The following is a 16,156-nucleotide window of genomic DNA, read 5'->3' on the forward strand; positions in this document are numbered from 1 at the left end:
GGAAAGCCGACGGCAAATATTTGTAGCCTGATATTAATATCAGCCCGCAGCTGTCTGCGTAGGCTTTACTGGCTATCAAAATAGGGGGACCCCCAAAAAAAATTACGTGGGGTCCCCCTATATTTTATAGCCAGAAAGGCTGCACAGACAGCTGCGGGCTGATATTCATAGCCTAGAGAGGGGCCATGGATATTGCCCCCCCCCAGCTACAAATACCAGTCCGCAGCCGCCCCAGAAATGGCGCATCTGTAAGAACGGCACTTAGCACTCTCTTCCCACTCCCGTGTAGCGGTGGGATATGGGGTAATAAGGGGTTAATGTCACCTTGCTATTGTAAGGTGACATTAAGCCGGATTAACAACGGAGAGCCGTCACTAAGACGCCTATCTATTACTAATCCAATAGTAATAAAGGGTTAATAAAACACGCACACATTAGGAAAAAAAAGTATTTTAATATTCTTCATTTAACCATACTTACCATACTTCAGCGCCTGCAAAAAACGTAAAATAAAAAACCGTATACTACCTGTCCGCCGTAGTCCAATTAATAACGAGTGTCCTACGACGATCTCCCCTATAGAACAGTGACATCGGGTGATGTCACTGCTCTATAGGACCCTCAGTGACACACTGTCAGGAGACAATGGATCCTGCAGTGCATCACTGAGAGGTTACCTTAGGACAAAATCTCACTTTATGGCAATTGCTGCGTGGGAAAATGTCTCACACAGCAATGCCAAAAGTGAGACTAGGGACTATTTTTTTTACTGCGGTGGAGGAATACAGTGCGGAAGGATACCTTCTTCCCGTCATTGTGTTCCTGGAGCCCCTGGAGAGCAGTCGCATCAGCTGATGCTGCCGTTTTCCACGGGAGATCGTAGTGGGACACTCGTGGATTTCTGCGGACAGGGAGTATATTGGTTGTTTGTTACTTTAATCTTTTTTACAGATGACACTGGCTTCGGGGAACAAAGCGACAAGTAATGGTGAGTATGTACTCTATGTTTAATGTACTGTATGTCTATATGTATGTATTGTATGTAATGTATGAATGTACTGTATGTAGTATGTACTGTATGTAGTATGTATGTAGTATGCATGTTTTTTTTTTTTCATTCAATACATTAGCCGGATGATGGGACTACTACTGTCCCATCATTGGCTAATGTGTCAATCACTGTCAGTGTAGCAGGCATCGTCCGATGGGACTAGTAGTCCCATCGGACGATGCCTGCACACACGCACAAAGCCCCAGCAGGCCCGCACAGAGCCCCAGCAGGCCCACACAGAGCCGCCGGCAGGCCCGCATAGAGCCCTGGCAGGCTGCACAGAGCCCCCGCAGGCTGGCACATAACCCCAGCAGGCACGCACAGACCCCCGCCACTCACACAGAGCAGTCTCCGCCCACACACACTGCCCACATTCCATTATAGTGCATCATTGCACTATAGGAACTTCTGATTCTGGTATCCGATATCGCAAAAGTATCGGAACTCGGTATCGGAATTCGGATACAGCGAATATCGGCCAATACCCGATATTTGCAGTATCGCAATGCTCAACACTATCCACCAGACTTCTGCACAACACAACTGATGGTCCAAACCCCATTTATAAGGCAAGAAATCCCACTTATTAAACCTGACAGGGCACACCTGAATGCCTTCAGTGTGAATGTACAATCTTCATAGTCATGAAAATACAGAAAAAATCTTTAAATGAGGAGGTGTGTCCAAACTTTTGCTCTGTATATATATCTACAGTACAGAACAAAAGTTTGGACACATCTCAGTTATAGATTTTTCTGTATTTTCATGATTATGAAAATCGTACATTCACACTGAAGGCATCAAAACTATGAATTGACACGTGTGGAATTAAATACTTAACAAGAAAGGGTGAAACAACTGAAATTATGTCTTATATTCTAGGTTCTTCAAAGTAGCCACCTTTTACTTTGATGACTGCTTTGCACACTCTTGGCATTCTCTTGATGAGCTTCAAGAGGTAGTCACCAGAAATGGTTTTCACTTCACAGGTGTGCCCTGTCTGGGTTTAATAAGTGGGATTTCTTGCCTTATAAATGGGGTTGGGACCATCAGTTGTGTTGTGCAGAAGTCTGGTGGATAAACAGTTGATAGTCTTACTGAATAGACTGTTAGAATTTTTATTACAGCAAGAAAAAAAGCAGCTAAGTAAAGAAAAACGAGAGGCCATTCAAAGTCATTACTTTAAGAAATGAAGGTCAGTCAGTCCAAAAAATTGGGAAAACTTTGAAAGTGTCCCCAAGTGCAGTGGCAAAAACCATAAAGCGCTACAAAGAAACTGGCTCACATGAGGACCGCCCCAAGAAAGGAAGACCATGAGTCACCTCTGCTTCCGAGGATAAGTTTGTCCGAGTCACCAGCCTCAGAAATCGCAGGATAACAGCAGGTCAGATTAGTGACCAGGTTATTGCCACACGGAGTTCTAGCAGCAAACACATCTCTACAACAACTGTTAAGAGGAGACTGTGCAGCAGGCCTTCATGGTAAAATAGCTGCTAGGAAACCACTGCTAAGGACTGGCAACAAGCAGAAGAGACTTGTTTGGGCTAAAGAACACAAGGAATGGACATTAGACCAGTGGAAATCTGTGCTTTGGTCTGATGAGTCCAAATTTGAGAAAAGGTGAACGGATGGACTCTACATGCCTGGTTCCCACCGCGAAGCATGGAGGAGGAGGTGTGATGGTGTGGGGGTGCTTTGCTGATGACACTGTTGGGGATTTATTCAAAATTGAAGGCATACTGAACCAGCATGGCTACCACAGCATCTTGCAGCGGCATGCTATTCCATCCGGTTTGCGTTTAGTTGGACCATCATTTATTTTTCAACAGGACAATGACCCCAAACACACCTCCAGGCTGTGTAAGGGCTATTTGACCAAGAAGGAGAGTGATGGGGAGCTACGCCAGATGACCTGGCCCCCACAGTCACAAGACCTGAACCCAATCGAGATGGTTTGGGGTGAGCAGGACCGCAGAGTGAAGGCAAAAGGGCCAACAAATGCTAAGCATCTCTGGGAACTCCTTCAAGATTGTTGGAAGACCATTCCCGGTGACTACCTCTTGAAGCTCATCAAGAGAATGGCAAGAATGTGCAAAGCAGTCATCAAAGCAAAATAGGGATTTTTGTGTACTCACCGTAAAATCCTTTTCTCCGAGCCATTCATTGGGGGACACAGACCGTGGGTGTATGCTGCTGCCACTAGGAGGCTGACACTAAGTGATACAAAAAAAGTTAGCTCCTCCCCTGCAGTTTACACCCTTCTGCTCGCTCTCAGCTAACCAGTTCGGTGCAAAAGCAGTAGGAGATCAATAATAACATATGAGAGTATAGTATATCAAATTATATATGAGAGTATAGCAAGTCAAAATAAATATATATATATATATATATATATATATATATATGTATAGCATGTGAAATTATATATGAGAGAATAGCATGTTAATTATAAAAAAAACAAGCACAAACTAGTAACAGGGCGGGAGCTGTGTCCCCCAATGAATGGCTCGGAGAAAAGGATTTTACGGAGAGTACACAAAAATCCCTATTTCTCTTCGCCTAATTGGGGGGGACAGACCGTGGGACGTCCCAAAGCAGTCCCTGGGCGGGAACAACATCAGATCAGACCCTGAGTAACGCTACTTACAAGTGTGCCACCGCGGCCTGCAGAGTCTGCCTGCCCAGACTCACGTCTGCGGAGGTCTGGGAATTATGGTGCTTCAAGGGTGCATGCGGGCTGGATGAACCCGCAAAGTTGACAGACGCGCTTTGCTGACGCTTGGTGTCTAGAACCCAATTCGATTGATCGAGTGGAGTGAAAATAGGCTGACGTCTAACATGGAAGGACTTCTGGATGTGTAAAGAATCCACCAGACTAACAAGGCTGATGACACGGCTAAGCCCTTCCTGAAAAAACGCTAGGAAGCCCAAATGAGGTGTCCATCTTCTCGAAGGACGCCGTCCTCGACACGTATTTACTCAGAGCACTCACATTGTCCAGGGAAAGGGGCACCCATTCCGTTTTGTGGACTGGAGCCGAAAGAGAAGGAAGAACGATGCCCTCGTAACAGTGGAAGTACGATACACCCTTGGAAACAAGGGACGGGCTGAGGACAACCTTGCTTTGATGGTAATAAGGAAAAAAGATCTGAAGGAACAGAGCGGCCAGCTCCGAAGACTCATCTGAATTGACCTGGACAATGCGGATGTCCAGGATCACTCCTGTTTCCTAAAGACCCTCGGAACTAGTGGAAAAGGCGTGAAGGAGCTGGTATTACAGAAGAACCAGAGGATGCACTACAATGGCTATCGGGTCTCGAAGCCGAATCATGAACTCGAGCACATTGGCGTTCAAGCTGGACGCCATCCGATCTACATCTGGGGTGCTCCAGTGAAGGCAGATATGTTTGGAAGACTTCCGGATGAATTTCCCACTCACTTGAGGCGAGACCGTGGCGGCTGAGGAGAAACTACCGTCCAGAGCTGTACTCCTGGAATGAGTACTGCCAAGATCACCAGATGATAGATCTTGGCCCATGAGAGAGGATGAGGTACGTAGCTCAAGGTGTCTGACCGCGGGTACCTGCTAGATGATAGACGTATTGCACAGCCGTGATAATATCCAACTGAATTTGGATGGGGAGACCTGCCAGAGGGCATTGGGCCTGCTGTAAGCGCAGAGGTACCGTTGGGATCCCCAGAAAAAAACTGATCGGGAGACTGGATTCCCGAGATAACCAGAGGCCTTGAGCTGGGACGCTCCGTAGTCAGTAGCAACCATTGAACCGGAAGAAAGGATCTCCCCCGGATGAGAAAGACGTTCAGAGATTACCCTTTGGAAACCTGTCTGACCTGTAGAAATAAACAAGCGGAGCGAAGGGAACTGCCTACATTGCTATTATTTTACCCAAGGATACTCATAGCAAATCGGATGGAATGAGGGCAGGTACAGACTGGGGCTGAAATTCAGCCCTGTCTTGAGGAACCGCTTCTTTTAACGACGTAGCAAAAGAGCCCACAACCAGACAGGCCTTTCTGGCATTTGCCAGAATTGCCGGATGGCCATTCCAGGCTGGAATGAGGGGATGAGTGACCAACTGCGGGGGCTCCCTGTTGAAGGACCACGGCCTTGTTTCAAGGGAGGATTCCAACCCTCTGGGGGTGTCCAGGATCGTCCTTAAAAGGGATATCTGCTGGGCTGGAAACGAGGAAGACCTGTCTGAGTCTATCTGCCAGCCCAGGCGAGGAAGGGTATCGTAAGGTATATATGTATATAGACTGGCTCAGCGTAATCCTGGAAAGACGGCTGGAAGTCGACCAGATAGAAGAAGACAGCCACGCACCCAGAGTGCCAGAGGGGCATGACAGCCTCCATGATAATGGCGAACACTTTGGGAGCAGTAGCAAAGCCGAAGGGCAAGGTCGTGACTCGTGACTTGTGAAGGCAAGCATCCCGAATGTCGATGGATGCCAGAAAAAAACTCCAGCTTTTCCTATTGAAGTGATGGCCGAGTGAGGGAACTCCATCCAAAGGAGGATAACCTTTTCGAAGCTTGTTAGAAGATAGAGTTCCAGGATCGGTCTTTCCTTTCGGTCCTCTTTTAGAACCAAGATCCCTCAGATCTAGACTGTCCTGGACAACCCTTCCACTGTTGGTTGGATCTATAGGACCCTGCTATTCTTTCTTCCCACGTGGGGAACACTCCCAACTACTCACTGAATAAGCAACCACTATGTAAGGGAGTGATGACAGAGGTTTGTTTTTTTTTTGAACGCAGAGTATGCTTCCGTTCTCTGATCCATAAAGCTGAATGAAATTGGATTCGCTGCAGCCAGCGCCGCACAACTAGCTGCATTCAAAGAGGCGTGCACCAGAAAGCCTCCCGCTCAAGAGATTTAAATGGCCCGCTGTACTGTCTCCGGAGGAGATAACTGATCTGACAGAAACAAATATAGACCAACACTGGAACCATCAGTAACAAAAAACTTCATAGACCAAGCACCCTATGGTGAGGTGTATAGCATATTTTACACAGGACACTCCTATGTGTTGCAGACACTAACTCAATCTTTCTGTAAATGAAAGTAGCTAAGGTGTCTGACCAGTAGACCATTGGTCTGGTAACCCGTGTGGGCTAAGGAAGGGTAAAGCGCTGAACTCGATGCCGCAAGACGGAACGAGTCATTATCTGACAGTCCATGGTATTTTTAAAAGATGATCCATGGGGCAGGAATACTGGTAGGTGCCAGGTAGTGAAGTGTGTGGTTACATCCACCAGGTGAGGAAAAGAACCCATCTCTTGAGTTGCTGCCGTCTTTGAATGTGCGGAGAAAAAAGAATGAACTCTCAATCAACCAACCTCTTAACAGGGAGGTGGAGAGGAATTGGCCGCCTCCTCGCATCATCCATTAAATAGTGATGATGCAGAGGGGAACTACTCGGATGTCAAAAGGAAAGGCATCTGTACATCTACGGGGATCAAGTCCCCTGGAGGACCGGGTTGACATCAGGCCCGGTGGTAGCAGAGTATACGTAGAGGGGACACTCCATGTGCTCATTTGATGATGACGTGAGGAGACCGGTGTCCTTTGAAGGACCCGTCGCCCAGAGTATACGTGAAGGAAACACTCCATGTGCTCATTTGATGCGGGTGTGAGGAGATCGGTGTCCTTTGAAGGACCCGTCGCCCTTAAAAAAAACAGTTAAACCAGGCATGGCATCACATGTCGCTTGAGAAGAGTCTGTTTCTAGAGCAAGTCCATTTGTGATTATTCATCTACCATGGTGCTTGCCAGTGAGTCGCTTATCCGGACGCTCGCTGTCCAGGAAAATTGCAAATGCACTACTAAGGGTTTCCGTTTTTGAGGGACCCTGTGTGATATAGAGGAAGACCTTGCCAATTTACAGAGATTGTGGCCTAAATGGGCGAATCAATCCTGTTCTGAGGCTCTGGAGAGTCCAGATCCAAGGCGACGTCTGATTCATATGCGAAGTCTTGTTCCGTTTCTAGAATACACGTGGCCCCTGCTAGCCTGAAGCTCCCATGTAGGGGAGGATCTGTGTATATTGGTCTTGCGAGCACTTCAAACCAGAGAGTTCAATCTCTTGTCAGAGAAGCCATGGATTACGCCAGAAGCGAAGCCCCTTGGGGGGAACTAGGTACTCTGGGAAGAACTGGGATCGGCGGTGGGCTCCTGAGCTCATTGGAGCTAAGTACTCAGTTAAATGTGACCGGCTTCCGGCTGGTCATGACTTTAAGAGCAGAGAAAGCTGGTCATGTGTCTCTTTAAAACTAGGGAACCTTTAAGACCCGGGAATGCTGGTCATGTGTCTTTAAAGACCAGGAAATGCTGGATGAGTGCCTTGCAGACCAGGGGTTGCCAGTCAGTTGCTGGACACGTGCCTTTAAGACCAGAGATTGCAGGTTGTAAACATTAACCAACAAGGAACTCTGGTCTCTTTATGCTGCCGGGGTGCGTGCGGGAGAGGGGTGTGGAGGGAGGGATTGCTGTCTCCTTACCCGGATTCTGAGTCCCACTTCTGGAATAGCGCTGTCTTCAGTGCTGAATACCGCCGGTGCGTGCAGCAGCCACTTCCGGATGAGCTCATGTCCGGAAATGGCAGGAGGAAGAAAATGACGGCCAAGAATAGAGTTCTCGTCCTGAATGAGAGGCGACTGAATAAGGAGGTGGCCTAGCGCGGCCTAGCATGGGCGGAGTTCCGGGTTGCGGCCTACACAAACCCAAAGCCAGGGGCTAAATTTTTAGGCCAGCCGGCGCCAAACGAGGGAAAAAAGCCTCCGGTTGCGCAGAGCCCTCCAGCTTTGTTCAGCAGATCATAAAATAGAAAAGATCCTGTGCTTTTGCTGCTGTTTGGACGGTGCAGGGATAAAGAAAAAGTCCTCAATCCATCGTCCCTTTGGAGGTGGAGAGGAACCGTCCGCCTCCTTGTACCATCCGCTTTTAATAGTGGCGCAGTGGGGCTGCTCGGGCGCCACGCTGGAAAGTGCCTCTGAACAGCCGAGGGTAAAACCAGGTGGGCAGGGCTGAATGTTCGGCAATAGGCCTTGCTACAGAAGAGGATACATGGAGGTGACACTCCAGTGCTCGTCTGATAAGGGAGGGGGGAGATTGGTGCCCTTGAAGGGGCCCGTCGCCCCTAGAATCAGCTCAGGCAGTGGCTTACCACGTCGCAGGAGAGGATACGGAGAGGCAAAACTCCCGTGCTCACCTGTTGTTGGTTCGGGGAGATTGGAACCATAAAAAGATCCGTCGACCCATTCGTCCGTTGTAAGGGGAAAAAGAGTTTTTGGGGTCTGAATGGCAGACCAGTTAGTGTGCCTCCTACGGACACTAAGCAAGAACTGGTTAGCTGAGAGCCAGCAGGAAGGTTTATACTGCAGGGGAGGAGCTAACTTTTTTTGTATCACTTAGTGACAGCCTCCTAGTGGCAGCAGCATACACCCACGGTCTGTGTCCCCCAATGAGGCGAAGGAGAAAAGTGGCTACTTTGAAGAACCTAGAATATAAGACATAATTTCAGTTGTTTCACACTCTTTTGTTAAGTATTTAATTCCACATGTGTTAATTCATAGTTTTGATGCCTTCAGCGTGAATGTACATTTTTCATAGTCATAAAAATACAGAAAAATCTTTAAATGAGAAGGTGTGTCCAAACTTTTGGTCTGTAATATATATATATATATATATTTTCCCCTATGTGTATATATATATATTCTATTTTTAACATGTCATTGTGGTTTTACTGTACGCCGCACATGAATTGCCGGCTTTTCAAAGGACACCGCTGTGTACTGTGCGATTTTTTTCTTGCACCCATTGACTTGCATTAGTGAGTCTCGTCCGAGATACGCAGCAAATTTCGGCTGAGAAAAAAAAATAGCAAATGAGATGTAACTCACTGAATAACATTGGTCCGAGTGCAATCCGATTTTTTAATCGGATTGCACTCGTCCATATTTCGCACAAGTGAGTATGAGCCCTAAGTGTCTGAGTGCTGGGGTCCTGCAGTTGTATAAGTGTGTAATGAGAAATATAAATCTTGCCTGCTTTTTAAGGGTGTCATTCATTTCCTTTAAGGTATCAAAAGACGACTTCAACCTTTTGTTTTCCTTGATCTTTTCTTTGAGGGCGTCTGACAGCTGTTTTACCTCCATATCGTGCTGCTGCAAAGAAAACAATACACTGTGAGAAAACATTGGTTATACAGTATTATAATAATAATAATCTTTATTTTTATATAGCACTAACATTTCGCAGCGTTTTACAGTTTGAACACATTATCATTGCTGTCCCTGATGGGGCTCACAATCTAAATTAATATTACAGTAACATTCACAAGTATCTACATAAAAGAATCACAAAACTCTGGCTTCTTATCCAAAGTGATTTGGCAAGGCTCTTTAAAAAGGGTCGATATGGACTTTGAGGCCAGGTTCACATTGCGTTAAAGCAGCCCGTTCAACGCAAAGCGTTGATGGGCTGCGTTAACGTATAGCATACACGCCATCGCGTTATGTTATACCGCTAGAGCAGATGATTCATCTGTGCTAGCGGTGACGGAACCTCAGACACTGCAGCCCGCATCCGAGGCTCCGTCACTGAATGACGGCACATCGCTAGCGCATACCGATTATGGCATGCGTTGGCGATGCGCCTGATAATATTGGTTAATGGCAGCGTTAATGGACTGCATTACACCGCCTATCGGACTGTATTAATGCAACCCAGGATTGTTACACCTAGTAGGTGGCAACAGAGTTCAAGTCTACATCCTCTTTGAAGAGGTTATTTGCAGATTTAAATTTCCAAAGGAACATTGCATGGCCTATATTTCTCCTTACACCGATTTAGCACTCTGTACAAGGTGAAATTTTACCCCTTATACCACCAGGCAGAGGGGTCATTCCATATCAAGTGATCCAAATATGAATATTTTTTTTACCTTACGACTTTAGATTTTTTTTTATTTTTTGTTTTTATGAAGTACAACTTTAGTTATTTACAAATTAAAAGTTTTGAATTTTTTTCTTCATCGGTTAATTTTTTTTACAGATTTCTAAAGTTTCAAAAAAGCGTGGATTTTGGCCTGGTAAGGCTTTACATTTTTTACCATGTCTCAGGCTAGAATTAAGATAAAGAGGTGGGAGACCCATAATTTTTCTCAGAAAGGTATCGGCTTTCATTTGATATGTCACAAGACTATGTTTCTTTATATTTTGTTTTGGAGAAATCAAATTCAAAATTTTAATGCACAATTGTGAAAAAAACGTATGTTTTAGGCTGTGTTCACACGTTGCGGTTTTTTCGCGTTTTTTTCGCGGTTTTTCCCGATAAAAACGATATAAAACCGCAAAAAAAAACCGCATACAATAAGCATCCCATCATTTAGAATGAATTCCGCATGTTTTGTGCACATGATGCGTTTTTTTCCGCAAAAAAAACGCATACCGCACAAAATCCGGACATGCTCTATCTTTTTGCGTTTTATTTTTGCGGATTTCCCACTCCAAAATGCATTGGGAAGTGTCCGGAAAAAACCGCGGCAAAAACGCGTCAAAACTGCGGCAAAAACGCGTCAAAACCACGGCAAAATCGCGGCAAAAACGCATGCGGTTTTCTGGCGGATTTCATGCAGAAAATGTCCGGAATTGTCAGGAATTTTCTGCATGAATTCCTGAACGTGTGCACATAGCCTTAAAATTGTGAAAACATGCATGTGTGTTACTTTTGTTCTTGTTTATATTTATACAGGGATTCAACTTGGACCTATCAAACTTTTATTTTTATTTTTAAAGCCTTGAATCATCTGATTTTATGTTTGTGTGAGTGTCTTGCTTTTTTCTTTTCAAATTACAATTTATTGCATTCAACATTTATATGCAACAATAAAGAAACACAAAAAACAAATACCAAAGTGCCAGAATAAATCCATCTTAATCATCATAACACAACTTGTTCAATGCATTCAGGTTGAAAATGCTGAGCAAGCCAAAAGAAAAAAGGTGATCACATCCTCAAGTGTGATTTTCTAAATACAGCCTCATCCTAATTATATCTTAAAAACCAGATTAAAATAACCAATATTTTTACCACCTATTTATACATAACAATTTTTTTCTATTATATCACTAAACATGTCATTTCTGAAGTGTTTAAGAAGAATAGTACAGGAGTTAAATCCTCATTCTATAAAATATGAACTAATCAAACAATAGGAGGTTTTTACACTGGCCTTTTATCATCAATGTGTCCCTTCTAGTGGGTGAAATGTCATCTTGTCCATAAGCGCTCACTAGCAATGCCCATTGCGTCCGCAGCAGTTTACCATGAGCTTACATTACAATGTATACCTATGGGAAACAAAAAAACGCTGTGCACATGCTGCATAAAAAACCAAGCGGAAACGCAGCGGTTTACATTCCGCAGCATGTCACTTCTTTCTGCGGATTCCGCAGTGGTTTTACAGCTTCTCCTATAGAAAACTGCAGTTGTAAAACTTTAGTGAAATCCGCAGAAAAACCGCAGTAAATCCTCGATACATCTGCAGCAAAAACGCACCGTTTTTGCTCTGCAGTTTTATCAAATCCGCTGCGGAAAAATCCGCAGTGGACCATTATATGTGTGCACATAGCCTTACAATGTCTGGTTTCCTTGGATAGACAAAGGACGGCGCTGAACCAGAAGGTGCATAAAAGTCACTTCTACGTCTTCATTTTCACAATCTTTGGAGAGTACAGTAGCCGCCACCAGCGCCAATCATATTCACAGGTCACATAGCCAGTTCTGTCATCCATTGCCGATCTTGTGCCGCCTTCTACCACTTCATGGACTTCACTGTTTTTATTTCTGCTTTACTACATGGGATGACAGTCCGGTATTGCTGAGTCCCTGTGATGGGTTCTGCTTCCTGTTTTCACAAACTCTCCTCCTCTTCGTAGTCTTGGTTTGTACAATACATGAGCTGGATGTTAAGAATATTTTTCTCCCTCCATTTGAGGAGTTGCCTGGGTGTTAAGATTTGGGGTGAATACGGCCTGTGGAGGCCTGAGCTGCCGGCCGGTCATCTGCTATGCAGTCACTGTCTACCCCTGTTCATTCTCATGAGCCCTAACAAAGCTTTCTCCTCTGTCCTCTCCTTCTTCTAAAGGCCCCTTCACATTAAGCGACGCTGCAGCGATACTGACAACAATCCGGATTTTTGTTAAGGAGTTATAAGGGTTAAAAGTTGACCAGCAATTTCTCATTTTTACAACACCATTTTTTTTTAGGGACCACATCACATTTGAAGTCATTTTGAGGGGTGTATATGATAGAAAATAATGAAGTGTGACACCATTCTAAAAACTACACCCCTCAAGGTTCTCAAAACCACATTCAAGAAGTTTATTAACCCTTTACGTGCTTCACAGGAACTGAAAAAATGTGGAAGGAAAAAATGAACATTTAACTTTTTTTTGCAAACATCTTAATTCAGAACCATTTTTTTTATTTTCACAAGTGTAAAAACAGAAATGTAACCATAAATTTTGTTATGCAATTTCTCCTGAATACGCCAATACCCCATATGTGGGGGTAAACCACTTTTTGGGCGAACCGCAGAACTTAGAAGTGAAGGAGCGCCGTTTGACTTTTTCAATGCACAATTGGCTGGAATTGAGATTGGACGCCATGTCACGTTTAGAGAGCCCCTGATGTGCCTAAACAGTGGAAACTCCCCACAAGTGACACCATTTTGGAAACTAGACCCCTTAAGGAACTTATCTAGATGTGTGGTGAGCACTTTGAACCCCCAAGTGCTTCACAGAAGTTTATAACGTAGAGCCGTGAAAATAAAAAAAAAATCGCTTTTGTTTACACAAAAATGATCTTTTCGCCCACAAATTCTTATTTTCACAAGGGTAACAGGAGAAATTAGACCACAAAAGTTGTTGTGCGATTTCTCATGAATACGTCGATACCCCATATGTGAGGGTAAACCACTGTTTGGGCGCACCGCAGAGCTTGGAAGTGAAGGAGCGCAGTTTTACTTTTTCAATGTAGAATTGGCTGGAATTGAGATTGGACGCCATGTTGCGTTTGCAGAGCCCCTGATGTGCCTTAACAGTGGAAACCCCCCACAAGTGACACCATTTTGGAAACTAGACCCCTTAAGGAACTTATCTAGATGTGTGGTGAGAACTTTGAATGCCCAAGTGCTTCACAGAAGTTTATAATGCAGAGTCGTGAAAATAAAAAATATTTTTTTTTTCCACAAAAAAGATTTTTTAGCCCCCAAGTTTTTCTTTTCACAAGGGTAACAGGAGAAATTGGACCACTAAAGTTGTTGTCCAATTTATCCTGAGTATGCTGATGCCCCATATGTGGGGGTAAACCACTGTTTGGGCGCACGGCAGAGCTCGGAAGGGAAGGAGCGCCATTTTGGAATGCAGACTTAGATAGAATGGTCTGTGGGCGTTATGTTGCGTTTGCAGAGCCCCTGATGTACCTAAACAGTAGTAACCCCCCACAAGTGATCCCGTTTTGGAAACTAGACCCAAGGAACTTATATAGATGTGTGGTGAGAACTTTGAATGCCCAAGTGCTTCACAGAAGTTTATAATGCAGAGTCAAAAAAAATATATATATATTTTTCCACAAAAAGGATTTTGTAGCCCCCAAGTTTTTATTTTCACAAGGGTAACAAGAGAAATTGGACCCCAGAAGTTGTTGTCCAATTTATCCCGAGTATGCTGATGCCCCATATGTGGGGGTAACCCACTGTTTGGGCGCACGGCAGAGCTCAGAAGGGAGGGAGCACCATTTGACTTTTTGAGCGCAAAATTGGCTGTCGTGTTTTGAGACCACCTGATGTACCTAAACAGTGGAAACCCCCCAATTCTAGCTCCAACCCTAACCCCAACACACCCCTAACCCTAATCCCAACCTGATCCATAATCCTAATCACTAACCCTAACCATAATCACAACCCTTACCCCAAAACAACCTTAATGTCAACCCTAACCATAACCCTAATCAAAACCCTAAATCCAACACACCCCTAATCCTAATCTCAACCCTAACCTCAAACCTAACCCTAATCCCAATACACCCCTAATCACAACCCTAACCTTAACCCTAATCCCAAACCTAACCCTAATCCCAAGCGTAACCCTAATGCCAACCCTAATACCAACCCTAATCCAAACCCTAACCCTAATCCCAACTCTAACCCTAACTTTAGCCCCAACCCTAGCCCTTACTTTAGCCCCAACCCTAAGGCTACTTTCACACTTGCGTTGTTTGGCATTCATCGCAATCCATCGTTTTGGACAAGAAACGGATCCTGCAAATGTGCCCCCAGGATGCGTTTTTTGCCCATATACTTGTATTGCCGACGGATCGTGACGGATGGCCACACGTCGCGTCCGTCGTGCACTGGATCAGTGTTTTGGCGGACCGTCAGCACAAAAAAACGTTCAATGTAACGTTTTTTTGTACGTCGCATCCGCCATTTCTGACCGCACATGCGTGGCCCTAACTCCGCCCCCTCCTCCCCAGGACATAGATTGGGCAGCAGATGCGTTGAAAAACTTCATCCGCTGCCCACGTTGTGCACAATTTTCACAACGTGCGTCGGTATGTCGGGCCGATGCATTGCGACGGCCCCGTACTGACGTAAGTGTGAAAGAAGCCTAACCCTAAATTTAGCCCCAACCCTAACCCTAAATTTAACCCTACCCCTAACCCTACCCCGCCATTTTCTTACCGGAGGAAGAAGCCGGCGGCCAGGAGGAGCAGCAGGAGGACTCAGGGACACAGGTGAGTATGGCAGGGTCCCCGAATCCCCTATTTCTCTGTCCTCTGATGTGCGATCACATCAGAGGACAGAGAATTACACTTTGACTTTTTTTTTTTTTTTTTGCGGTCGCCGGTAAACAGTTAATTACCGGCGATCGCAAAACAGGGGTCGCTAAAACCGACCCCGATCATGCTCTTTGGGGTCTCTTTGGGGTCTCGGCTACCCCCGGCAGCCGAGACCCCAAAGATTCTCGCGGGGCCGGCCGGTGGGCGCACTGCGCATGCGCCCGCCATTTTGAAGATGGCGGCGCCCACCGGGAGACACGAGGAGCATCGGGGGACATAGGTGAGTATTGGGGGGCCACCTGGGACCCCTTTTCTCTGTCCTCCGATGTGCGATCACATTGGAGGACAGAGAAATTAAAAAGAGATCGCTTTTTTTTTTTTTTGCGATCGCCGGTAAACGGTTAATTACCGGCGATCGCAAATGCGGGGTGGGCTAAAAAAAACCCGAATCATGTTCTCTGGGGTCTCGGCTACCCTCGGCAGCCGAGACCCCGGAGAAAATCCGACTCTGGGGGGTGCTATTTACTTTTTCCACAGCGCCGTTAATTAACGGCGCTGTGGTTTAAGTACCCTTAGCGGCCGCCGTTAAAAGGCGTATCGGCGGTCGCTAAGGGGTTAATATTCCAGGTTCCTCAAAGCAGCCACCTTTTGTTTTGGTGACTGCTTTGCACACTCTTGGCATTCTCTTGATGAGCTTCAAGAGTTAGTCACCGGAAATGGTCTTCCAACAATCTTGAAGGAGCTCCCAGAGATGCTTAGCACTTGTTAGCCCTTTTGCCTTCACTCTGTGGTCCAGCTCACCCCAAACCATCTCGATTGGGTTCAGGTCTGGTGATTGTGGACGCCAGGTCATCTGGCGTAGCACCCCATCACTCTCCTTCTTGGTCAAATAGCCCCTACACAGCCTGGAGGTGTGTTTGGGGTCATTGTCCTTTTAAAAAATAAATGATGGTCCAACTAAACGCAAACCGGATGGAATGGCATGCCACTGCAAGATGCTGTGGTAGTGTGAAGGAACAAATTATGAAAGATTCTCCATTTTGTGCTTTGACTCCATTTTGTTGTTGGTTAAAGATAAATTCTGTTATTTACTTAGGTAGAAGGTTACAGCTGCTATGAAATAACTCTGTCCTGTTTCTCACGAAGATAACATTTTGTTATTCAGCTAGTCTATGGTTCATAATTGGTATAAAGACCTTGAGTATTCTAACTCGAGTGAGCCAGATAAGAGACTCGTGG

At 45.4% G+C, this 16,156-nt stretch overlaps 1 protein-coding gene across 1 annotated transcript in view; it reads right to left on the reverse strand.

Moving 5' to 3' along the window:
• The window catches only part of CCDC138 (coiled-coil domain containing 138), a 125,522-nt gene that overhangs the window by 44,369 nt on the left and 64,997 nt on the right, over window positions 1-16,156 (reverse strand). The window contains exon 7 of the mRNA XM_069757556.1: window positions 9,118-9,237. Within this exon, the coding sequence (XP_069613657.1) occupies window positions 9,118-9,237 (120 nt within the window). The remainder of the gene's footprint in view (window positions 1-9,117; window positions 9,238-16,156) is intronic.

The sequence above is a fragment of the Ranitomeya imitator genome, chromosome 3 (assembly GCF_032444005.1).
Source record: "Ranitomeya imitator isolate aRanImi1 chromosome 3, aRanImi1.pri, whole genome shotgun sequence".
NCBI classification, from domain to species: domain Eukaryota; kingdom Metazoa; phylum Chordata; class Amphibia; order Anura; family Dendrobatidae; genus Ranitomeya; species Ranitomeya imitator.